The sequence below is a fragment of the Heterodontus francisci genome, chromosome 14, assembly GCF_036365525.1.
Source record: "Heterodontus francisci isolate sHetFra1 chromosome 14, sHetFra1.hap1, whole genome shotgun sequence".
NCBI classification, from domain to species: domain Eukaryota; kingdom Metazoa; phylum Chordata; class Chondrichthyes; order Heterodontiformes; family Heterodontidae; genus Heterodontus; species Heterodontus francisci.
This window is the reverse complement of record NC_090384.1, coordinates 47613913-47639478: the sequence shown is the minus strand read 5'-3', so window position 1 is coordinate 47639478 and position 25566 is coordinate 47613913. Positions and strand designations below refer to the sequence as shown.

The 25566-nt window shown below is 46.4% G+C and overlaps 1 protein-coding gene across 3 annotated transcripts in view; it reads right to left on the bottom strand.

The window, feature by feature from the left end:
* fads2 (fatty acid desaturase 2) overlaps positions 1-25566 on the bottom strand; it is an 87735-nt gene that overhangs the window by 48867 nt on the left and 13302 nt on the right. For all 3 annotated transcript variants that reach the window (XM_068046175.1, XM_068046176.1, XM_068046174.1), the window contains exon 2: positions 18591-18701. In XM_068046175.1, coding sequence (XP_067902276.1) covers positions 18591-18701 — 111 coding nt within the window. The remainder of the gene's footprint in view (positions 1-18590; positions 18702-25566) is intronic.

Here is a 25566-nt window from a genome sequence, read left to right as displayed (position 1 = left end):
TAAGTCTGTTTCCCAGGGGAGAACCTTTCCTGATCACCCCCACAAATCTGAACAGGACAAAGGGTGGTAGGTGATAGGAGCCCAAGCAGTCTTGGGAGAGAAAGGAAAGCATGAGACACAGGGGGCCCTCCTCCAGCCAAAAAGGAAGGTGCTGTGAGCAAGAGTGAGACCTGGAGACCTGTGTGCTTCCATTTTAATAAGGCAGGGCATTTAAAAGCTGCCTGCTGGAAACTAATGGGGAAACCGGTAGGGTTAATCAGGGCACGCCCACTCAGTGAAGACGAGGTCCTGATGGAAAACACGGAATGGGCTATGCCTTTGACTGCAGTAAGGGTACAACCCAGGAAGCTTATTACAGCCAGTGCAGGAAAAGTTAATCGGATTCCTGAAGGTTATCAGGGTTTTGTGTATGAAGGGAAAGTAACTCCATATCCCTCGAGTGGGGCAAGCAAGCCCATAGTGATTCTCAGGGACACAGGGACCACCAGATCCCTTTTACTGGGAAAAGGCCTGACCTTTCCCCCAGAGAGTGCAGTGGACACCAAAATAGTGGTGAATGGTATTGGAGGGCAGTGTATGCCTGTACCTGTACACCGGGTGCACCTGGAGTGTGACCTAGTTTCAGGACCGATGACTGTAGGGATTGTCCCTAGTTTGCCTGTGGACGGGATTGACCTGCTCCTAGGTAATGATCTGGCTGGGGTAAAAGTGGTAGCCTCCCCCCCCCCCTCCACCCCCAGTAGTGAAAGAAAGACTGCAAGAGGTCAGAGAGGCAGGGCTGTGGGAGGAGACGGTCTCCTGCAGAGTCCCTGAATGTGTAGTGGGTCAGGTCATGATCAAACCAGCTCCCCCAGAGGAGACTGCATTGACACTGCAGGCAAATGACCATGAAGTCTGCCTGTCCGAGAGTTTCTTTGGAATGTTAGGAGACCCAGGGGATAAATTAAATGGATTTTCCCTAAGCTGAGGCTCAGCGAGCTGACCCAGTATAGCGCGAGTTAGCACAGGCTGCTCAGTCTGAAAGTAAAGCAGAGGGAGTCCCTGATTGCTGCTATTTAAAGAATGAGGTACTGATGAGGAAATGGAGTTCTCCTCACAGACCTGAGGGCAAGTTCACCAGTTATTGGTGCTGCAGAGGTAACGGGGAGAAATATTAAGAAGGGCACACGAGACTACAGTGGTTGTACATGCTGGTATATGAAAGACCAAAACCTACATAAAGCAGTAGTTTGACTGGCCAAAACTCCACAAGGATGCGGTGGAGTAGTGTAGGAGTTGCCACGTGTGCCAGGTTGAGGGGAAACCCCAACCTACAGTGAAACCTGCACCCCTGAGCCCTGTACTGGTGTTAGGAGGACCCTCCAGCAAAGGGCTGGTGAACTGTAAGGGACCCCACCGAGAGCAAAAGGGGACGGGCAGGCACAAGGCTAGCAAAAGTTTAGAAAGAGAAGGGAGAAAAGCGACAAGAGGGCAGGTCAAAGGAAGTCCGGGAAGAATCCCGGATGAAAACCCCTACCGCCCGGTCAACCAGTCCCGAAAAATGTGATAAGTTAGACCCCACATCCTCCTATGTAAATGCAGACTCTAGAAGCACCCCGCCAGAGTTGCTAACAGTATTTACAGGAACCTGCAGAGACAAAGAGAGACCTCTATGGGGCAGAGAAACCGTGAGGGTGATGCCTCACCTAGTCGAAGTGTCACAGGAGAATGCAGTTAAGTCTGCACAAATAACTGCAGGTAGGAGTGTCCCAGAGAACAAAGGGGACAGTAACAAAGAAAAGGGAACCACCCATCCCCTGAAGCCAAAAGTCAGAGTTCATGATAGACTCGCACCCCCCCCCCACTAACTCACCTAAAAAAAGGGGAAATTAAAGCAGCCCAGGCACCCAGAACAGATCATTTTTTAATGAGCTTCAAGATTGGTGAATGAATGGAAATGAATGACAGAAATGCATGGTTTCTTTCTGTATCTTATATTTCTCTCAAACTCTGTGATGAAATGCACCATTTTCTTCAAATCGCATTTCATTCCACTGGGTGTGGAGATGTCAGGCAAACCCCACCTGCCAAGACTGAGGCACACATGATTTCACCACATGAACATTAAAACTTAAAATTGCAAGCCCCTGGCTGGAAAGACATTTCCAATGTCCACCGACAGTGTTGGAACAAAGGACAAAGGGTCATGCCCTGACTCATTCAACCAACAGACGTTGAAGATGGGGGAAGCCAGCATTCCAGAGACTTTAAGGTCCACAAACCTCGCAGGAGAGACTGTTCCATATCAGGAGCTAATCATATGACTAACCTGCTGAGCAACTTGGGAGTTTTTTTGGATTTGAACTCCCAACAAAGGAATTGGAACAGAACACCATGTGCTCATGGACTGAGAACATCTCCTCTCCTGTCTGCCTGCTTCCATCTCCTTCCCATGGAACTGAATCTTGTGAAAACACATGAAGCTCAAAGAACGAAAGTTTTCCTATGTGAACAAGGTTTTAAGAAGACTACTGGCCCCCAAAAAAACACAATACCATATCTTCAATAAAGGACTACAGCGAGCTTGAGAAACAGTAACAAGATATTGCCTCTAACTGTTCTACTTATCTTTTCTTCTCTTTTCTGTCCCTATTTGCATGTGTGTATCGCGTGTGCATGATATCGTGGGCGCATCATATATCCGTAGGTGTTAACCGTATTATCGTTAAGTTTAAGGTGTAATAAATTTCATCTTTCTTCTTTAAACCAAAGAAAGCCTGTTTGTGCTCATTTCTTTGCCATATAATTGGAAAGTTGCGAACACGGATTCACAAAGAGGGAACTCAAAACAGTGTGTTTAAAATTAAACACTGTTACAATAAGACCAGGTGAAGATAGCAAGAGACCCCTAGGCACCTTTCACACCTGGTCGTAACACTGGGCAGAGTCAACATGGATTTATAAAAGGGAAATTATGTTTGACAAACCTGTTAGAGTTTTTTGAGGATGTTACTTGTCACACAGATAAAGGAGAACAAGAGGATGTGGTGTATTTGGATTTTCAGAAGGCTTTTGATAAGGTCCCACACAGGAGCTTCGTAAACAAAATTAGAGCACATGGGATTGGGGTAATGTACTGCAATGCATTGAGAATTGGTTAACAGACAGAAAACAGAGTAGGAATAAATGGGTCATTCTCAGGATGACAGGCTGTTACTAGTGGGGTACCGCAAGGATCAGTGCTTAGACCACAGCTGTTCACAATTTATATAAATGATCTGGATGTGGAGACTAATGTAGCGGCCCAGTCACTTGATCTGGCACTCACAGCCACCAGCTCAGATGTTGACACTGCACATACCTTGGAAGCAAGTATAATGTTGGGATTAGCACACGTTGAGTCATCTGGGCACGAGTGGGCTGCAGCCAGGCCGGGGGAAAGGATAGTTTGTTTGCCAGCCTAACAGAGAGCAAGTTTGCACACAGGTTCTGCTGCAGAGGGTGCAAATGAGGACTTCAATGGGGCAGCATACAGGACAGCACTGATGGGCATTCACACCAAGATACTGAGTGTGTTGGCTGGCCTGCCAAACAGCTTCCTGTCACTGTCAAGGAGCTTCCATCATGCAGAGCTTGCCCTCCCCATAGCCTCTGTTCCATCTCCCTATCATGCTGCAGACCCAGAGGGTTCGCCACTGTTGTCCCCATACCTGCTGAAACCTTTGTGTGGACAGGGCACTCCTTTGCCAACCCTGTGAGGCTGCAGCAACACTCTCTGGCAAATTCAGCAACTCACCATTACATTTACAAAAACACTCCAGAGTACTTCCACACACTTCGTAATAGTGGAAGTTCTTAAAAATTTCCTTACCTACAATCTGGATGCCTGAGCAAAACACATGAACATTAAATTCCTGGGATATTTTAATGTAGTCATTAACCCCCTAAAAATAAACTAAAAGTAGATTAAAATAAATTCAAAGTAAAAGGAAATGGTTACATCAAAATTGCAGAGGTAGGAATTTAAGACAATGGGCAGAATTTTAACGTTTATTTCTGTTCAGGGACCTGACAGTTAGTGAAGCAGGCAATGCTGGGGCTTTTTAAACTCAGCCACAGCATTAGCATCCTGCTTCTGTGTTAGCCAACCAAATAGAGCGGGTGAGAGTGATGACTCACATCTGACTGTTAAAGCCTTCCTATTTAAAAGGACCCTGACAAAGGTCAGAATGGATCCATTATAGAACTGTCAGAGATAGAGAGAGAAGACTGTCTCCCCATTTCTCTGGTATCCCTGGAGGTCATGCTGCAGGCTTTAAGGACCTTCAGAAAAACATTCTTCCCAGCAGACAGGAGGAAGAGGCCAGCCTCTGAAACGAAGCAGGCGTGGCTGGAAGTGATTCAGGAGGTCAGCAGCAGGAGTGTGGTACCTCACACATCGCTACGGCATCAAAATAGGTTCATTGACCTCATCAGGGCGGGAAAGGTGAGAGGCATCCCGTATTCAAGTGCCAACCCCCACAATCTGACTTTCTGAGCTTTCTCCTGCACAACACTCCTCAGGCCAACACACCTTGCAGCTCCACTCATTCCTCTCTCTTGAGGTACCTCCTCACATCTCCATCTGAATAGTCATCACTGACACTCACCTTCATCTTATTGCCATCTCATACCCATCCCTCAGTCATCCTGCACAAATGTTGTCCTTCCATCCCTCATAACTCACAGCTTTCTTTCCTTGCAGGGGAAGAAAGTGCAGAATTCCAAGAGGTGGAGAACTGGGGCTGGCCCTCTAGTCATTAGCACCCTGGCCACTGGGGAGGAGGAGGTAATGGAGATCAGCAGAGTGGCAGAGTGCATGGGCATTGGAGATGGAAAGATGGGGGACTCCAAAATACCTGGTGACAGAATTAGATATCACACAGCCACATGGCACACAACATTCACTCATGTTGAACTGATGTCACCAGTAACTGAAATATGATGATTTGCATATTGATGACTTTGAACCCTTTTCCCTTGTCAGTCCTAATTCATATCTTTTAAGTGTGATGCAGGAGCTGGTGTGTGAGAAGACTGAGGAGTTCTCAAGAGAAGGTCACGGACCCTGAGGAAACACCAGAACACGACTCAAGCGCACCCTCCACCAGCTCAGATACACACAACTCATTGGGGCCTCCAAGGCACGCGGTCACACAGTGAACCAGACATCACAAGTGAGGAGCAGCAGCAGGTGTTGGAGACAAGGACAGCAGTGGAGAGCCCCAGTGGGCACAGGAGACTTCAAACTTTGTTCCACTGGACGCAGATGCTAAGCCTCGGGGGTCATAGATGAAGGAGGACTATTCTAGAGCACAAGCAGAAAATGTGTAAGGTTCTGTCAACATTTGCAGATGCACTGTGCATGACTGGAGACACATTGGAGGAGTCCATCTCTATCAGGAGTGCCATGATATCTCAGGCATTTGCACTGATGTCCACCTCCATGGAAAGATTGACTGCCCGCATGAAGCATCAGATGTGGCAGGCAATTGAGAGCATGCTGGCCCAGACCAATGGCCTGCACTCAGTCTGCCAGCTTAAAACAGGATAGAGGAAAGCATCACCTTGGCTAGTCAGTCCCTCACCGAAGTACAGCAAAAGTGCCTTCCAGCTCTTGGCTAGCAGAGAAGTGTGGATGGGCCACAAGAGGGAAAATAGAGAACGAATGCCCTGCTCAAGGCACTCCCACTCCTACCATATTTCCCCAGCTCCTCTGTCATAGCCCTACATGCTGACTCCTGTCCTGATGGCTGAGTCTGCCCCATGACAGTTGCAGGTGGGGCTGTCTTTGGCGGGGCCCTCATGGGCTCCTAAACCGAAAGGACGAGTAATCTGCCTCTAGCTCTGCTGAAGCCACATGGGTAGCACCATATAGAAGTAATAGGAAAAGGAACGAACGGCCCCCCCGTCCGCAACTTCAAAGCGCCCGCGGGAGATGGCTCGGAGAGCATCTGCAGCGCACTGTCGGCAATGCTGCATGCCTTTATTTAAACCGCTGCAAAAAAAAAAACCCTTAGCAAATGTAATCACCTCTAAGTCTGCCAAATGATGCTTCACCTCCCGAAGGACGTGGATGAGCTTTCCGGACGTCGATGGTGGGCACTGAGGAAATGGCTTATTACCTGCACCAGCTTCCCTCCCCCCCCCCTCCCCCCCCCCTTTACCCCCCTTCCACCCCACCCCCCCCCGTCCCCTTCCCTGCTCCACCCTCTCAGCTCACCCCCCTCACAACCCCGTCCCAGCCCGCACCCCCCTCGCACCATCTTCACCCCGCACCCCCTTCCCCTGCACCCCCCCCCCCCCACCCCCTCCCTCTACCCCTCCTCCTTGCATCCCCTCCTCCCACCGGCACCACCCTACACCTGTGTAGGGGCCCCAACAACCCCACTGCCTTGTGGGCGTCTCGGGAGAGACCAAAGCTAAGGGAGGAAACCCTAACAGATAATCCGGAGCGGAACCCCGTAGGCGGTCATGTGTCACCTTTGGCATGTTTCCGGCGGTTCCTGCAGCCATACTGGTGCCAAACGTCGTGTCCTGCACTCCTTTGGACCCCACCAGAAAGGCCGAGAGGGGGGTTTTGACGACTGGGCAACTCTCAACCTCCATAAATTTGCCCAGGCATGCGCCATGGAGAGGTCACTCCATAGTTGCCTCACAGCGACTAAAACAACACGGAAGGCAGCAGTTACGGGTTATAAGTCCAGATAAATTGGCGTAGAAACTGGGCGCCACGGGTTGCCTTTGTCGGTGGGAGAGGTCATTGCACCTCACTGGACAGCTACCGCCCGCCTCAAACCGGGCAGCCCCCGGTCAATAAGGTTCTGTCCCGCCACAGTCTGCCTGCCTCAATGGGAGCTCAGGGTCATTGCCCGAAAGGTGGACTGATACACCGCACCAAACAACATGAAAAAAGGAAAGAAGGTACCAGCCCTTCGCTTTGCAAGCTGGAACGTCAGAACTATGTGTCCTGGCCTGTCGGAAGACCTTACACAAATCAACGATTCTCGGAAGACCGCCATCATTAACAACGAGCTCAGTAGATTCAATGTGGACATTGCAGCACTTCAGGAGACTCGCCTCCCCGCGAGTGGCTCTCTAGCAGAGCAAGACTACACCTTCTTCTGGCAGGGCAGGGATCCTGAAGAACCAAGACAGCATGGAGTGGACTTCGCCATCAGAAACTCCTTGCTCAGCATGATAGAGCCTCCCTCAAATGGCTCGGAACGCATACTGTCTATCCGACTGCTCACCACCTCTGGTCCAGTACACCTACTCAGCATCTATGCTCCAACACTCTGCTCCCCACCTGAAGCTAAAGACCAGTTCTATGAACAACTCCATAACATCATTAGCAGCATCCCCAACACCGAACACCTATTCCTGCTGGGGGACTTTAATGCCAGGGTTGGGGCCGACCATGACTCATGGCCCTCCTGCCTTGGGCGCTATGGCGTTGGAAGAATGAATGAGAACGGGTAGAGACTGCTTGAGTTGTGTACCTATCATAACCTCTGCATCACCAACTCGTTCTTTCACACTAAACCCTGTCACCAGGTTTCATGGAGGCACCCAAGATCGCGTCGTTGGCACCAGCTAGACCTCATTGTCACAAGGCGAGCCGCCTTAAACAGTGTTCAAATCACACGCAGCTTCCACAGTGCGGACTGCGACACCGACCACTCCCTGGTGTGCAGCAAGGTTAGACTCAGACCAAAGAAGTTGCATCATTCCAAGCAGAAGGGCCACCCGCGCATCAACACGAGCAGAATTTCTCACCCACAGCTGTTACAAAATTCACTTGTAACAGCCCTTCAAAACACTCCCACAGGGGATGCTGAGACCATGTGGGCCCACATCAGAGATGCCATCTATGAGTCAGCTTTGACCACCTACGGCAAAAGTGCGAAGAGAAATGCAGACTGGTTTCAATCTCATAATGAAGAGCTGGAACCTGTCATAGCCGCTAAGCGCACTGCACTGTTGAACTACAAGAAAGCCCCCAGCGAGTTAAGATCCGCAGCACTTAAAGCAGCCAGAAGTACTGCACAAAGAACAGCCAGGCGTTGCGCAAACGACTACTGGCAACACCTATGCAGTCATATTCAGCTGGCCTCAGACACCGGAAACATCAGAGGAATGTATGATGGCATGAAGAGAGCTCTTGGGCAAACCATCAAGAAGATCGCCCCCCTCAAATCTAAATCGGGGGACATAATCACTGACCAACGCAAACAGATGGACCGCTGGGTTGAGCACTACCTAGAACTGTACTCCAGGGAGAATACTGTCACTGAGACTGCCCTCAATGCAGCCCAGCCTCGACCAGTCATGGATGAGCTGGACATACAGCCAACCAAATCGGAACTCAGTGATGCCATTGATTCTCTAGCCAGCGGAAAAGCCCCTGGGAAGGACAGCATTACCCCTGAAATAATCAAGAGTGCCAAGCCTGCTATACTCTCAGCACTACATGAACTGCTATGCCTGTGCTGGGACGAGGGAGCAGTACCCCAGGACATGCGCGATGCCAATATCATCACCCTCTATAAAAACAAAGGTGACCGCGGTGACTGCAACAACTACCGTGGAATCTCCCTGCTCAGCATAGTGGGGAAAGTCTTTGCCCGAGTCGCTCTGAACAGGCTCCAGAAGCTGGCCGAGTGCGTCTACCCTGAGGCACAGTGTGGCTTTCGTGCAGAGAGATCGACCACTGACATGCTGTTCTCCCTTCGTCAGATACAGGAGAAATGCCGTGAACAACAGATGCCCCTCTACATTCCTTTCATTGATCTCACCAAAGCCTTTGACCTCGTCAGCAGACGTGGTCTCTTCAGACTAGTAGAAAAGATCGGATGTCCACCAAAGCTACTAAGTATCATCACCTCATTCCATGACAATATGAAAGGCACAATTCAACATGGTGGCTCCTCATCAGAGCCCTTTCCTATCCTGAGTGGTGTGAAACAGGGCTGTGTTCTCGCACCCACACTTTTTGGGATTTTCTTCTCCCTGCTGCTTTCACATGCGTTCAAATCCTCTGAAGAAGGAATTTTCCTCCACACAAGATCAGGGGGCAGGTTGTTCAACCTTGCCCGTCTAAGAGCGAAGTCCAAAGTACGGAAAGTCCTCATCAGAGAACTCCTCTTTGCTGACGATGCTGCTTTAACATCTCACACTGAAGAGTGCCTGCAGAGTCTCATCGACAGGTTTGCGGCTGCCTGCAATGAATTTGGCCTAACCATCAGCCTCAAGAAAACGAACATCATGGGGCAGGACGTCAGAAATGCTCCATCCATCAACACTGACGACCACGCTCTGGAATTGGTTCAAGAGTTCACCTACCTAGGCTCAACTATCACCAGTAACCTGTCTCTAGATGCAGAAATCAACAAGCGCATGGGTAAGGCTTCCACTGCTATGTCCAGACTGGCCAAGAGAGTGTGGGAAAATGGCGCACTGACACGGAACACAAAAGTCCGAGTGTATCAGGCCTGTGTCCTCAGTACCTTGCTCTATGGCAGCGAGGCCTGGACAACGTATGCCAGCCAAGAGCGACGTCTCAATTCATTCCATCTTCGCTGCCTTCGGAGAATACTTGGCATCAGGTGGCAGGACTATATCTCCAACACAGAAGTCCTTGAAGCGGCCAACACCCCCAGCTTATACACACTACTGAGTCAGCGGCGCTTGAGATGGCTTGGCCATGTGAGCCGCATGGAAGATGGCAGGATCCCCAAAGACACATTGTACAGCGAGCTCGCCACTGGTATCAGACCCACCGGCCGTCCATGTCTCCGCTATAAAGACGTCTGCAAACGCGACATGAAATCGTGTGACATTGATCACAAGTCGTGGGAGTCAGTTGCCAGCATTCGCCAGAGCTGGCGGGCAGCCATAAAGACAGGGCTAAATTGTGGCGAGTCGAAGAGACTTAGTAGTTGGCAGGAAAAAAGACAGAGGCGCAAGGGGAGAGCCAACTGTGCAACAGCCCCGACAAACAAATTTCTCTGCAGCACCTGTGGAAGAGCCTGTCACTCCAGAATTGGCCTTTATAGCCACTCCAGGCGCTGCTTCACAAACCACTGACCACCTCCAGGCGCGTATCCATTGTCTCTCGAGATAAGGAGGCCCAAAAGAAAAGAAAGAAAGAAAAAGAAGAGGAAAAGGAAGAGAAAGATTTATTGTTTCACAAAAGGAATCACTTGTGTGTTTATAAAATTGACAGTGATAGACTTGTAGTCAATGTTTATAAACCATCAACTTTATTTCAAGTCTTCACTGTCCAGTCATCTTCATTATTGCCTCGCGCCTGCTAAGTGGCCATCAGCCTCAAGTAAAATGTTACGGCCCAAGTAGAAGACGGCCAATGGGTGTCAGTGAGATGGAAGGTATCTCTCTTGGCATTTTTTCATGGACAGAGATTTTGGGAAGGTTGTGGTCATCGGTTGCAGGCCCCTTGGTGGCCGTGAAGGAATGTACAGTTGCTGTAAACTATGTAATATTTCTTTAAAGACTATCTATTGCCAATGTACTGTCATACCTTTTAATGTATTTTCCCAATCCACCTCAGCCAATTTGCCCCTCTTACCTTCATAATTTCCTTTGTACAAATTTGACACCCTGGAGTGCTGACTTGGGTTGCATTAGAGTGCTATAGTGGAAGTTTGGTAACTGAGGAAGTTCGGTGAGGATGGAGCGAGGAGCTCCTTTCATTTCCTACCTGTCCTCAGAGTGAGGCCAACCAAGAGCTTCCAAAGAGCACAGCTGACTGGTGAGTAAGTCCTGGTGAGTATTTTTCAAAGTGGATTGAATTGTAAGTCATTGTTTTAGCAAGACTTAATTGTTTTTTTAATTATAATCTTCTATAGTTTTAAATTTAAAGGGTTTAGTCATGGCAGGAGAGCTTGAAGCTGTGGTTTGCTCCTCTTGCTGCATGTGGGAATCCGGGAACATTTCCAGTCCCCGGGACCAGCATGTGTACAGGAAGTGTGTCCAGCTGCAGCTCCTGGAAGCTCGGGTTTCAGAGCTGGAACGGTGGCTGGAAACACTGTGGAGCATCCGTGAGTCTGAGAGCATTGTGGATAGCACGTATAGAGAGGTGGTCACACCGCAGCTGAAGGGACTTGAGGAAGGAAAGGAATGGGTGACCACCAGGCAGTCCAAGAGAAACAGGCAGGTAGTTCAGGAGTCCCCTAGGGTCCCGCTTGCAAATCGGTATTCCATTTTGGAGGCTGATGAGGCTGGTTCCTCCAGGGAGTGCGGATAGAGCCAAGCTTCTGGCACCGCAATTAGCCTGTCTGCACAGGAAGGGGGAAAGAGAGGAAGAGCAATAGTAATAGGGGATTCTATTGTCAGGGAAACAGATAGGCGCTACTGTGGCCGTCAACGTGACTCCAGGATGGTGTGTTGCTTCCCTGGTGCCAGGGTCCGGGATGTTACTGAACGGCTGCAGGGCATCCTGGAAGGGGAGGGTGATAAGGCGGAGGTCATGGTACATGTTGGTACCAATGACATAGGTAGAAAGAGGGATAAGGTCTTGCATCAAGAATTCAGGGAGTTAGGCAGTAGACTAAAAAGCAGGACCTCTCGGGTTGTAATCTCTGGATTACTCCCAGTGCCACGTGCTAGCGAGTATAGAAATAGGAGAATAGCAAAGATGAACGCGTGGCTTAAGAGTTGGTGCAGGAGGGAGGGTTTTAGATTCCTGGACCACTGGGACCGTTTCTGGGGAAGGTGGGTCCTGTACAAGCAGGACGGTCTACATCTGAACCAGAGGGGGACTAACATCCTTGCTGGTGGGTTTGCTAGTGCTGTTGGGAGGAGTTTAAACTAACTTGGCAGGGGAAGAGGACGCAGATTGCTAGCAGAATAGGGACACAGCTAAGCACAGGAAAGCAAACAAGTCAGAGGGAATACAGCGGAAGTAAGTTTCAAGGGAGTAAGACCAGGATGGAAGGCCTCTACTTTAATGCCAGGAGTATTGCAGGTAAAACGGATGAGTTAAGGGCAATGATTGACACGTGGATTTGTGATATAGTAGCCATCACGGAGACATGGTTGAAGGAGGGGCAGGATTGGCAGCTCAACATCCCGGGATATAGAATCTTCAGGCGAGACAGAGGAGGGGGTAAAAGAGGAGGGGGCATTGCAATATTAGTTAAGGAGTCAGTTATTGCAGTAAGGAGAGATGATATCTTGGAGGGGGCATCAAATGAAGCTTTATGGGTAGAGTTTAGGAATAAAAAAGGGACAGCCACATTGCTAGGTGTTTATTATAGACCCCAGATAGTCAGCGGGAAATTGAGGAGCAAATATGTGTGCAATTTGCAGAGGTGTGTAAAAATAATAGGGTAATTATATTAGGTGATTTCAACTTTCCCAACATTAATTGGGATAGTTATCGTGTTAAGGGCTTAGATGGAGTGGAGTTCTTAAAATGTATACAGGAGAACTTTTTAGCTCAATATGTAGAGGATCGAACAAGGGAGGGTGCAGTGCTGGACCTAATTCTGGGGAATGAAGCTGGACAGGTGGTTGATGTGTTGGTAGGGGAACATTTTGGTGATAGTGACCATAACATGGTACAATTTAAGCTAGTTATGGATAAAGAAATAGACAAGTTGCAAAAAAAGGTTTTGGATTGGGGGAGAGCGAATTTTAGTAAAATAAGGCAGGATCTGGCCAAGGTAGACTGGAAAGAGTTACTTGTTGGGAAATCTACAGAAGAGCAGTGGGGGGCATTCAAAAAGGAAATGGGGAGGGTGCAGGCCCAACATGTTCCCTCTAGGGTAATAGGTAGGAGCAACAAGCCCAGAGAACCATGGATGACCAGAAACATTCAGGGTATGATGAGAAGGAAAAGAGAGGCTTTTAGCAAATACTAGGAGAGCAAATCAACGGAAGCATTAGTGGAATACAGAAAGTGTAGAATGGAGCTTAAGAAAGCAATTAGGAGAGCAAAGAGGGGATATGAGGAAGCTCTGGCTGGTAAAAGTAGGGAAAATCCCAAGATATTCTATATCAATGGGAAGACGATAACCAGGGAAAGAGTAGGACCTATTAGGGACCAAGGGGGAAATTTGTGGGTGGAGCCAGAGGACACTGGTAGGGTGTTGAATGAATACTTCACATCTGTCTTCACCCAAGAGAATGAGGATGTAGATATGGAACTTAGAGAGAGAGACTGTGAGGTTCTTGAGCAAATTGTCAGAGGGAGTGACAAGGTATTGGAGGTTTTGGAAGGCTTTAAAGTGGACAAATCTCCAGGTCTGGACGATTTGTGTCCCAGGATGCTGTGGGAGGCGAGGGTGGAGATTGCAGGGGCTCTGACCCTAATTTTTAATTCCTCTCTGGCCACAGGGGAGGTGCCAGAGGACTGGAGAACAGCTAATGTGGTCCCACTATTTAAGAAAGGTTGTAGAGATAATTCGGAGAACTACAGACCAGTGAGTCTCACATCAGTGGTAGGGAAACTATTGGAGAAAATTCTGAAGGAGAGAATCTATCACTACTTGGAGAGGCAAAATTTGATTAGGAATAGTCAGCATGGCTTTGTCCGAGGGAGGTCATGCCTAACAAATTTGATTGAATTTTTTGAGCATGTGACCAGGTGTGTAGATGAGGGTAGTGCAGTTGATGTAGTTTACATGGATTTCAGCAAAGCCTTTGACAAGGTCCCACATGGGAGACGTATCAAGAAAGCAAATGCACATGGGATACAGGGTAACTTGATGAGGTGGATTCAAAATTGGCTTCGCTGTAGGAGACAGAGAGTGATGACAGACGGTTGTTTTAGTGACTGGAAGCCAGTGTCCAGTGGCGTACCACAGGTATCTGTGCTGGGTCCCCTATTGTTTGTCATTTATATAAATGACATAGATGACTATGTGGGGGGTAGGATCAGTAAGTTTGCGGATGACACAAAGATTGGCCGAGTGGTTAACAGTGAGGTGCAGTGTCTTAGGTTACAGGAAGATATAGACTGGATGATCAAATGGGCAGAAAAGTGGCAGATGGAATTTAACGCTGAAAAGTGTGAGGTGATACACTTTGGAAGGAGTAATGTGACACGGAAGTATGCAATCAATGGCCTGACACTGGGAAGTTCCGAGGAAAAAAGGGACCTTGGCGTGTTTGTCCATAGATCTCTGAAGGCAGAAGGGCAGGTTAATAGGGTGGTGAAAAAGGCATATGGGACACTTGCATAGATTACAAAAGCAGGGAGGTCATGTTGGAGTTGTACAGAACTTTGGTAAGGTCACAGCTGGAGTACTGTGTGCAATTCTGGTCGCCACATTATAGGAAGGATGTGATTGCATTGGAGGGGGTGCAGAGGCGATTCACCAGGATGTTGCCTAGGATGGAACATTTAAGCTATGAAGAGAGGTTGGATAGGCTTGGGTTGTTTTCACTGGAGCAGAGAAGACTGAGGGGTGACCTGATCGAGGTGTACAAGATTATGAGGGGCATGGACAGGGTGGATAGGGAGCAGCTGTTCCCCTTAGTTGAAGGGTCAGTTACGATGGATCACATGTTTAAGGTGAGGGGCGGGAGGTTTAAGGGGGACTTGAGGAAGAACTTTTTTACCCAGAAGGTGGTGACGGTCTGGAATGCCCTGCCTGGGAGGGTGGTAGATGCAGGTTGCCTCACATCCTTTAAAAAGTACCTGGATGAGCACTTGGCACGTCATAACATTCAAGGCTATGGGCCAAGTGCTGGCAAATGGGATTAGGTAGACAGGTCAGGTGTTTTTAATGCATCGGTGCACTCTATGGGCCGAAGGGCCTCTTCTGCACTGTATTATTCTGTGATTCTGTGAACTATCTCACTTTCAAACATAATGTAAAATTCTATCATATTATGGTCACTCATCCCTAAAGGTTCTTTTACAACAAGATTATTAATTAGCCCTTTCTCATTACATAAAACTAGATCTAAAATAGCCTGTTCTCTATCGATTCCTCAATGTACTGCTGTAGAAAACCATCCCTAACACATTCCAGAAACTCGTCCTCCACATCATTAGTGCTCATTAGGTTTACCCAGTCCATATGCACAATGAATTCACCCATGATTACTGTATTGTAGTTGGTAAATTGTGTTAAAATGTTGGATTAATACTCAATTACCCTTAGAAACTGGAAAGAAATTCCAGAAGAAAAATCAAAACCAACTGCTGTGTGATCTGGAAATGCAAATCCTCCTGTCTTTATGTATTTAAGACCAAGACAAATTAGCAACTGAAAGTGGCAAGACTTGAAGAGCGAATGACAACTTGTCAAATGTACAGGAGAGCTTGGCTCTCATAGCAACCTTAACATTCAGCATAATTATGAGAACAGAAAATATTGAAACTACAGTCAGGTCCATCAACATCTGCAAAGAGAACAGACAGATTTAATGCTCCAGGTGCAAGACCCACCCTCACAAACAAAAACATTAATAGTGTCCAAACTGTTTGAAAAGCATCAGATCTTGAACTGTAAAATTATTCTGCTGTTGAGTGCCCAAAGTACAAATAACAATGGTCAAGGTACCAGCTCCACCCCAGCAATAGCCCAGATTATGAGAAATTCATGCAGATGTTTGATCCTCCCCAGACAAGCCGCCTCTTTAATGCTGATTGAAGCTAATTTGCGGCCAGCGGTACCACTATGGGACCCAGACCCGCTTCCATTAACCGGCGGCCTCCTTATGGGTACCTGACCTGCACTCCCTTCCATTAACCAGTGATTCTGCAATTTTCTCCGTTTCTCACCTCCCTTCAAAACAACATCCTGCAAACTCGGCTGGGCTCCATTACAGTGGAAAGGTGAAAGGTCAGCCAAGAATCCCAGTACGTCTGCGCAAGCACAGCATGTGGAATTCACAGCAATCGATAGTCGCATGTCTGCGCATGCCCTTTCCCCAGTGCTCTGCCTGATCCTTTCCAATTACTTTTAATCCTGGTAATTTTCAACATCGCTAGGTTATTTATTTTTATTCGTTCGTGGGATGTGGGCATCGCTGGCTAGGCCAGCATTTACTGCCCATCCCCAATTGCCCTGGAGAAGGTGGTGGTGAGCCGCCTTCTTGAAACTCTGCAGTTCATGTGGGGTAGGTACATCCACAGTGCTATTAGGAAGGGAGTTCCATGTTTTTGACTCAGCGACAGTGAAGGAACAGCATAGTTCCAAGTCAGGATGGTGTATGGCTCAGAGGGGAACCTGCAGGTGGTGGTTTTCCCATGCATCTGCTGTCCTTGCCCTTCTCGGCGGCAGAGGTCACAGGTTCGGAAGGTGCTGTCTAAGGAGCCTTGGTGCGTTGCTGCAGTGCATCTTGTAAATGGTACACACTGCTGCCACTGTGCATCGGTGGTGGAGGGAATGAATGTTTGTGGATGGGGTGCCAATCAAGCGGGCTGCTTTGTCCTAGATGGTGTCGAGCTTCTTGAGTATTATTGGAGCTGCACCCATCCAGGCAAAGGGAGAGTATTCCATCACACTCCTGACTTGTGCCTTGTAGATGGTGGACAGGCTTTGGGGAGTCAGGAGATCTCCTAGCCTCTGACCTGCTCTTGTAGCCACGGTATTTAAAATGGCTACTCCAGTTTAGTTTCTGGTCAATGGTAACCCCCAGGATGTTGATAGTGGGGGATTCAGTGATGGTAATGCCATTGAATGTCAAGGGGAGACGGTTAGATTCTCTTTTGCTGGAGATGGTCATTGCCTGGCACTTGTGTGGCATGAATGTTACTTGCCACTTATCAGCCCAAGCCTGGCTGTTGTTCAGGTCTTGTTGCATTTCTCAGTATCTGAGGAGTTACGAATGGTGCTGAACACTGTGCGAACATCCCCACTTCTGACCTTATGATTGAAGGAAGGTCATTGATGAAGCAGCTGAAAATAGTTGGGCCTAGGACACTACCCTGAGGAACTCCTGCAGTGATGTCCTGGAGTTGAAATGATTGACTTCCAACAACCACAACCATCTTCCTTTGTGCTAGATATGACTCCAAGCAGTGGAGAGTTTTCCCCCTGATTCCCATTGACTCCAGTTTTGCTAGGGTTATTTTAAAACACAAGGGTAAAAGCTTGGAGCAAGACATTTAAAATTAACACTGACCTCAAAATTTTTACCAGGGACACTGGTATCAGTGTACGGACACGTTGCCGACCCATGATCTGAGGGCACCTTGATTGCCACATGGGTGCAATCTATGACTCCCTGGACCTGGGAGAATTTAGTCACTGCAGCATATCTGAGGGTCCTCTCATTCTCACTGGGCTCATCAGCAGCAAAGTGCACTTTAGTGGCAGCCCTGGCAAACCTGGTATTGGTCACCTGGAAGATGCACTTGAGTGCAGCAGATTGTGAAATCCTGCAGATGTCACCAACAGCTCCCTGGAAGGAGCCAAAGGCGAAGAAATTCAAGGCTTTGGTGACCTTGATGGTCACTGGCAATGCATGTCCACCAGGCCCATGGCAGGAGGTCGTGTCCCATGAGACTGTAGATATTAACAATGAGCTGCTGAGAAAGTCAGAGCCGCCTGAGGCACTGTCATGTCCAGAAAGTCGATCCTCCCCGTGTTTGGGGTAATCACCTCCGTTGAGCTGGAGCTGTGTTCATCCCCTCTGTCCTGTGGAGCAGCAGATGACTGAAGTGAAGGCACCTGGTGCCCCTGCTGGTGTTGTTCCTACTACTCTTGGTGTTGCTGTTGCTGCTTCTCTTGTTCCTCATTAGAGGTTCAAGATTGAGCTCCATAAGCTCCGATGCTGCTGAGAAGGCTGGCAGCAGGGAAGTGCAGATCGAAGTCAAAAAACTTCAAGGTAGCAGAAATGACCCCAAAGTATTGGAAATCACCTCCTAAACAGTGAAAGCAAACTCAGAACAAATCCTGCGAGCAAAAACTTTTCACTTAGGCAAGAAAGCAGCTGTCCTGGTTCAGAAATTGAAGGCTTTCCAGCATCTAAATTTCACAGCCCCATCAATCCCCGCTGTGTTCTCACCTTGTTACCCTGGTGAGTTTCAGACAGCTCTGGAGACCCGTACACTGGCAGTTAAGGGCAGAATGAAAAGTTACTTTTTCACAATCAATGGCCACTTTGCCTTTGATAATCATGGAACTGCTGCTCGCACGGGGGTTTCCTGCACACCTCAAAATATGCACCAGTTGAATCTGGAACTCCATGGGCTCATGTTAGGTTTATGTCATGCCATCATTTTTTTGCATTTTTAACACCACCCCCTCCCCCACACCACATGCACTGACACCCACTCCCCCACACCTCAATACAAGTTAACATTCCCCTCCAATATATTTAGGCCGTGTGCTAAAAATTGCAGAGGAAGTGAATCCTCTTTATGCTGGAAATGGTTTTGTTACATTCATTTTTTTTTGAGTTTGTTCAAGGTTTTATATATGAAGTAGGTACAGGAAACACATTATAAGGGACATCATAAAAATGAAAGAATATCCAGACCAGTAACACTGGTATAGATATTCCAAAATTGCCACTACAGAGTCACAGGAAAAATGTGACAACTTTGCATAAAACAACCAATGTCATCTGATGAAACAACTGCTCACCTTTTTCTGCCGGTCCTGGCTGGGCTCCCCCAGAGCTAATTCGCCAATCAGAAGAGGCTTCATAAATTTACGGACAAAGATAAGGTCTGGGTGGAAAGCCTGGAATGCATCCTGAAAGAAAATACACAAGCAATGATACACATGAGCTTTCAGAGCAAGAACAGCGGAAATCTTCAGTGGATTTGTGTTCATCAAGGCGAGGGATGTTATTGCCAAAGAGCAGAATAATTTGTCAGTATTCCCTGGCGCAGTACAGCTCAGGCTAGATGCCATGTAAAGCTCTCTCTGCACTGGCTCAACAATGTATGTCAGCTGCAAACACTGCAGAGTGCCACCCACTGCAACAGTATGGCACATCCAAGTCTCCACGATCGTACTCTGTAAATGCCAAATTTGTGCCAGCCTGTGCCAAAATAAAAGGGAGGTTTTGAGCACCACAAACTGCAGTGAAAATGTCCACACTCATTTCACACAAAATCCTCATACACTAGATGAAGCTATAGTGCCACCTAAAATGCTGTTAATCAAATTCTATTTTCAACTGCCCGAGGCTATTACATGGCCCTCTTCGCAGAAAGGCAAGATACTATCTATGGGTGTTGCTAAAGATATTTTTAATGTTTTAATGAGCTTTCCGTTAACTTGTGCCTGCATGCACTATATGCAAGTCTCTACCTATCTTAATTCCTTCAAACCTCCTCTTTGGTTATGCCTTTGTCATTTCTCCTTACTTTTCTCCCAACTCCTGCTTAGTGTCTGTTGAACCCCAGGAAGCAGCTGGATGTTTAGAAGATTTTATATAGTACTGCAAGTTGGCAGTCCTCAGGGTGTCATCCCAACCTTACCTGTACATTTAAATTCTTTAGCAGCGATTTTCGCAGAGATACTGCAGATGTTGCAACAGCCAAGCAAAGTTGTCACTATATCTAAATAAAAGAACTGCTCTAAGTGGGTCACCAGCAGTACTGGGTCAAAAGTGATCAGACTTAATAATATGGCAGTTAATTTTGAGGGACTTCAATAAGGATTCCTTATGAGCTGAGATGAACACACAATTCCCAATTCTGTTAATGTATTGTACAGTGGAGGAGTAGCTGATAGAAAGTAGCGGCTCCATTCCTCCAGCAGTTAAAGTCCAAAGAATCCTGAGGGTTAAATGAAACAAAGAACTGTACATTTCTGTAAAATAAAATGCAACCTAAAGCAGTTAGTGAGTTACCATGGTTCGGATATAGAGAACTGGTGCCCTGTCGCAATCTTTCAGTATACTTAAACAGCATGTAAATGGTAAACTGCTCCTCATTGGTTGATCTTCTACTGGCATATAGTGAGTAGTGAGAGGTGGAATAGAGCCTATTAGGAACAATGAGGATAATATATGCTTAGGGGTGTAGGGCAAGGCTAATATACTTAATGAGTACTTTGTATCAGTGGTCACTAAGGAAATGGAGGCTAACAAAGTATCAATAGAAACAATGAGATTACAGGAAATGGATAGGATGAAAATGGAGAGGGGGGAGTCACTAAAAAGGCTGGCAATGCTTAGGGTAGATAAGTCATCTGGTCCGATGGCTTGCATCCCAGGTTGCTAAAGGAAGTGGGAATGGAGATAGCGGAAGGGGTTCCCATAATCTACAAATCTTCCCTGGATACGGGGGAGGTGTCAGAGGATTGCAGAGTGGCAAATGTGACACCCTTATTCAAGAAAGGGTGTAAGGACAGTCCTAGCATCTACATGCCAGTTAGTTTAACATCAGTGGTGGACAGGGTTTTTAGAAACAATAATCAGGGGAAATATCAATGTACATTTAGAGAGGTTTGAGTTAATTAAGGATAGCCAGCATGGATTTGTAAAAGGCAGATCATGCTTGACTAATCTAATTGAATTTTTTGATAAAATAACAGAGAAGGTTGATGAAGAGAATGTGGTGGATGTTGTTTATATGGATTTTAAGAAAGTATTTGATAAGGTTTCACAAAAGGCTGATTATCAAAATTGAAGCTCATGGAATAGGAGGGTCAGTGTTCAATTGGATAAAAAATTGGCTTAAGCACAGAAAACAGTGAGTCATAGTAAATGGTTGTTTTTCAGACTGGAGGATGGTAGACAGTGGTGTTCCCCAAGGGTCAGTGCTGGGACCACTTCTTTTTTTGCTATATATAAATGACTTGGATCTTGGAATACAGAGTAGAATCTCAAAATTTGCTAACAGCACTAAACTTGGAGGTGTGGCAAACAGTGAGAATGATATAAACCGCCAGCAATAGGACATAGATAGGCTAGTAGAATGGGCGGAGAGGAGGCAGATGGAATTTAATACTGACAAGTGTGAGATAATGCATTTTGGCAGAAGGGATAGAGAGAGGCAATATATACTTAATAGCACAGTTCTAAAGAATGTGCAGGAACAGAGGGACCTGGGATTGCATGTGCATACATCGTGAGAGAGTAGTTAGTAAAGGATATGGGATCTTGGGCTTCATAAATAGAGGTATTGAGTACAAAAGCAGGGAAGTTATGCTGAACCTTCATAAAGCTCTGGTTAGGCCCCAACTGGAGTTCTGGTCACTACACTTCAGGAAGGATGTGAGGGTCCTTGACAGGGTGCAGAGGAGATTTACCAGAATAGTTCCAGGGATGGAGAATTTTAGTTACAAGGTTAGGTTGGAAAAGCTGTGTTTGTTCTGCTTAGAACAAAGGAGATTGAGAGAAGATTTAATAGAAGTTTACAAGATTATGACAATCTTAGATAAAGTTAGACAAGGAAAAACTATTCCCGTTAACAAATGGTACAAGAACTAGAGGACATAGATTGAAAGTTTTGGCAAGAGATGCAGGGGGAATATGAAGAAGCACTTTTTTTCCCCAAATGTAGCACGTGGTAATGAGCTGGAAGTTGCTGCCCACAAGGGTGGTGGAAACAGAGACGATCAATGACTTCAAGAGGAAGTTGGATAACCATCTGAGAGAAATAGATTTGCAGGGCTACGGGGATCGAGCTGGGGAGTGGGACTAACTGCACAGCTCTGTGTAGAGCCAGCATGGACTTGATGGGCTGAATGGCCTCCTTCTGCACCATTTACAGACTCTATGCAGTGGTTGAGACTTTTTTTTTAAAAAGCCACTTAGTGGGTTACTTCTACTGTGGTTAAGCTTGGCAATTACCATCGAAAGGGAAATTCACTGTTACATTGAATATGTGGTGTTTATGCTGCACACGAGCCTCCTCCTACCTTACAAGCTCCTTGTGTAAAACTTGCTCAGAGTTAAAAGCAGCCCATGTTCTTAACCCCCTAACAGCAGCAACAGACTATTGCTCTATTTCTCACCTCAGCTCTTGCCTGTGTATGCTGACAGTCAATAAATAGATTGAGGTTTCCCATTTCATTTCAGCAAAGATTTGTTAATGAGCATCAGAGAGGTATGACTTAATCCTACCTATAGTCTAGTCCCTGGTTCTAATCCTTCATCCTCTGTCTGTGGACTGGATTTTAACCCAGGTCCCAGAGGTAAGTAGCCAGGATGCTATCCGACTGCATCTCTGAGAGAGGAGACTTCATTCTTTTTAGGATACATTTCATCTCAGTCTTTACAGGCATTATCTAACTACATAACCCAGTTTCCTATTAGAAAGACACCTCCTTCCCCTCTACTGGGCAGAATGAAGAACCCATATAAAATATTAATCCATTTTCTCTTTCAAAAGTTACCATGTATTTCCAACATTTTCCATGGCCGGGAATTTCCTCCTTGGAGTTGCTCCAGTTCTGCCACTGTAACTTCAACAATGTGACAGAAATCCTGTTTACATGCCACAAAGTTGCAGCAATGGAGTGGGAGCAGCTTCAAGGGGAAATTCCGGCCATTTTTATTTCAGGATTTCTAGCATTTGTGGTTTTTCTTTGTAATCTACATGAAGGGTAATGTTCATCACCAGCTAGATGCAAGTTCAACTCCGCTACATTGGCTAGTTCGAGAATCACTGCCATACCATGACAATTGCTGAGGTTTAATAACTATACCAGGATAGCAATAAGGTACCATATTGTGAAATACTGAGTATTGTGTCAGCCTGACCTCCGGATCATCAATCCTATTTATTTTTGACAGGATTCTGGCATAAACTGAGTTTCATTAGGAGTCACCACAAGGATAGCTGGCATGAGAACCAATCACCCTGATGCAGTAGGGAGGTGTTCTCCTTACCTTCAGATTAAGCTGAAAAAGTGCTACACCTAAGACGTTAATCTGTTCTTCCCATAGACACAGACTGACCCAAGTATTTACTGTAGTTTCTGTTTGTTTCAGGTCTCCTCAACCTTTCTTTTGCCCTTGTGATTCACAGGCTTTTAAAATCCAAGCTTGGCATCCCCATTTCTTCATTTGCCTTGTCCACTCTCCTCTTTTCAACCTTTGTGGCATCCTCTAACATAGGCCTTTGTACTTCAACAATCAAAGAGAAGAGAAAGGAACTGACTGAAATTTTACATCAGTTTCCTCTCCGTCACAAACCTGGAATGCTCTGTCTGAATAGTAGTCCTCCCACCAGTTGATCACATGGCTTTGGCATCATTCTACACTCCCATGTCAAATACAATCAGCCTCTTGTTGCTGTAGCCCAGTGACCTAAAGCAAGCAGCCAAGTGGCTGGAATGTACATCTTGAACTATGGCACCTGAATTCTAAAATTCTCTGTTTGTCTACCTCATTCTCCACAGTGAATCAGGCAGTTCGACTTTTTATGCTTATATCAGCTCGCTCTTCTGTTCCTGAATAATTTTTATGGGATGTTTAGAATATTTTTCATCTATTCTGTTCAAGTTTTATGTTCTGCAATAAATAACTAGAGGCGCCAGGTCCTGTGCCTGGTATACCAGCAGAGGCGCCAGGCCAAATACCTGGTTTGGATGGCCTCAGTATGCAGGGCAATAGCCAGACTCTTCAACTCAGTTATCATAATACAGGTTGATTATGGCCTCACAAGTCAACCACACATGGATTTCCAGCAGGAAACACTGGATACTGATTAGAAGCAGGAAGCCTGATTGATTTTCCCCTTTGAGACCAATTGCAGTTTCCCTGCTATTGCCTTGACTGAGATTAGATAACTCAGTACAGATGATGAAAAAACCTAGCACCTTCTTCATCTGTATAATTTGACTGCTCTTTGCCTTAACCAACTGATCAATGTGGAGAACCTGGATTTACTTCTGAATACCAGTGCATCTCCTGCGATATGGTATTTCAGAGGATTTTCTGCTTTGGAAGAACAGGGGTTTATACCGTGTAAATACTATTCGAGTGCTGAGGCTGCATCTAATTACTGTAAATAGGGCATCCTAAGCTAAATTACAGACTCACTTCTTTTACGACCCATCCTGAGGTGAAGTGGGTATTGTTTCTTTATAGATTGATAGGTAGTTGTAAATCCTTGACTCCTCCCTTCACCCCACTCAACCATCCAGAAACAAAGTCAGAAAAGAAATAATTTTTTTTTAGTTTATTTACTTAAGGTTGTTTTGCATCTGTAACAAAGTGAAATTCTTTGAATTATGACTAACTCAAGAAACTTTTATATATACACACAGGCAGTTCTCCAGTGATGTTGCTCATAGTAAGATGGGCAATATGGTGTTTTAGCATGAAGGGGAATTACATCATTTGGCCCACAATGTATTACTCTACCGCTAAAATTTAACCTGGTTTGTTGTTATAAAACCACAAGGTTTCAATCACTGTAAATAGGCAAAACTAGAGGCTAATTCCTTTTATACATATCCAGAGATTATTAAAGATGAAAGCTTGCCTTTTTTGTATACCCAGCTTATTAAAGATAATATTTAAAAAACAAAATTACCACAGAACAAGGTGTGAAGCGTGAAGCACTTTAGACACATCTGTAAACTTTTATACTGGGATATTTCTCATGGTTGTTGTTTTTATAAAGGATAAGAGCATTATAGTGTGCAGTGTCCTAGGTCCAACCATCTTCTGCTGCTTTAGAGATGATCGGCCCTCCATCATAAAGTCAGAAGTGGGGATGTACAGTGTTCACTTCCATTTTCAACTCCTCAGAAAATGAACTAGTCCATGCCTGCATACAAGACCTGGACAGCATTCCGGTGCCACGACACCAAGTGCCATGAATAGCTATTTCCAACAAGAAAGGTTCTAACTACCAACCCTTGACATTCAATGGCATTACCATCACTGAATCCCCCATCATAAACATCCTGGGGGTTACCATTGACGAGAAATTTAACTGGACCAGCCATATAAATACAGTGGCTACATGGGCAAGTCAGAAGCTGGGAACTCTGTGGCACCTCCTGACTCCCCAAAGCTTGTCCACCATTTACAAGGCACAAGTCAGGAGTGTGATGGAATACTCTCCACTTGCCTTGATGAGTGCAGCTCCAACAACACTCAAGAAGCTCGACACCATCCAGGAAAATGCAGCCCACTTGATCTGTACCCCATCCACCAGCTTCAACATTCACTTGCTCCACCATCAGCACAACATGGCTGCAATGTGTACCATTTATGAATGTACAAATTAGGAGCAGGAGTAGGCCACCCGGCCCTTCGTGCCTGCTCCGCCATTCAATAAGTTCATGGCCGAACTGATTACTCCACGTTTCCATCTACCCTGATAACCTTCTACCCCCTAGCTTATCAAGAATATATCTAACTCTACCTTAAAAATATTCAAAGACTCTGCTTCCACTGCCTTTTGAGGAAGAGAATTCCAAAGACTCACGACCCTCAGAGAAAAAATGTCTCCTCATCTCCGTCTTAAATGGGCGACCCCATATTTTTAAACACTGACCCCTAGTTCTAAATTCTCCTACAAGGGGAAACATCCTTTCTACATCCACCCTGTCAAGGCCCCTCAGGGTCTTATATGTTTCAATCAAGTCGCCTCTTACTCTTCTAAATTCCAGTGGATACAAGCCTAGCCTGTCCAATCTTTCC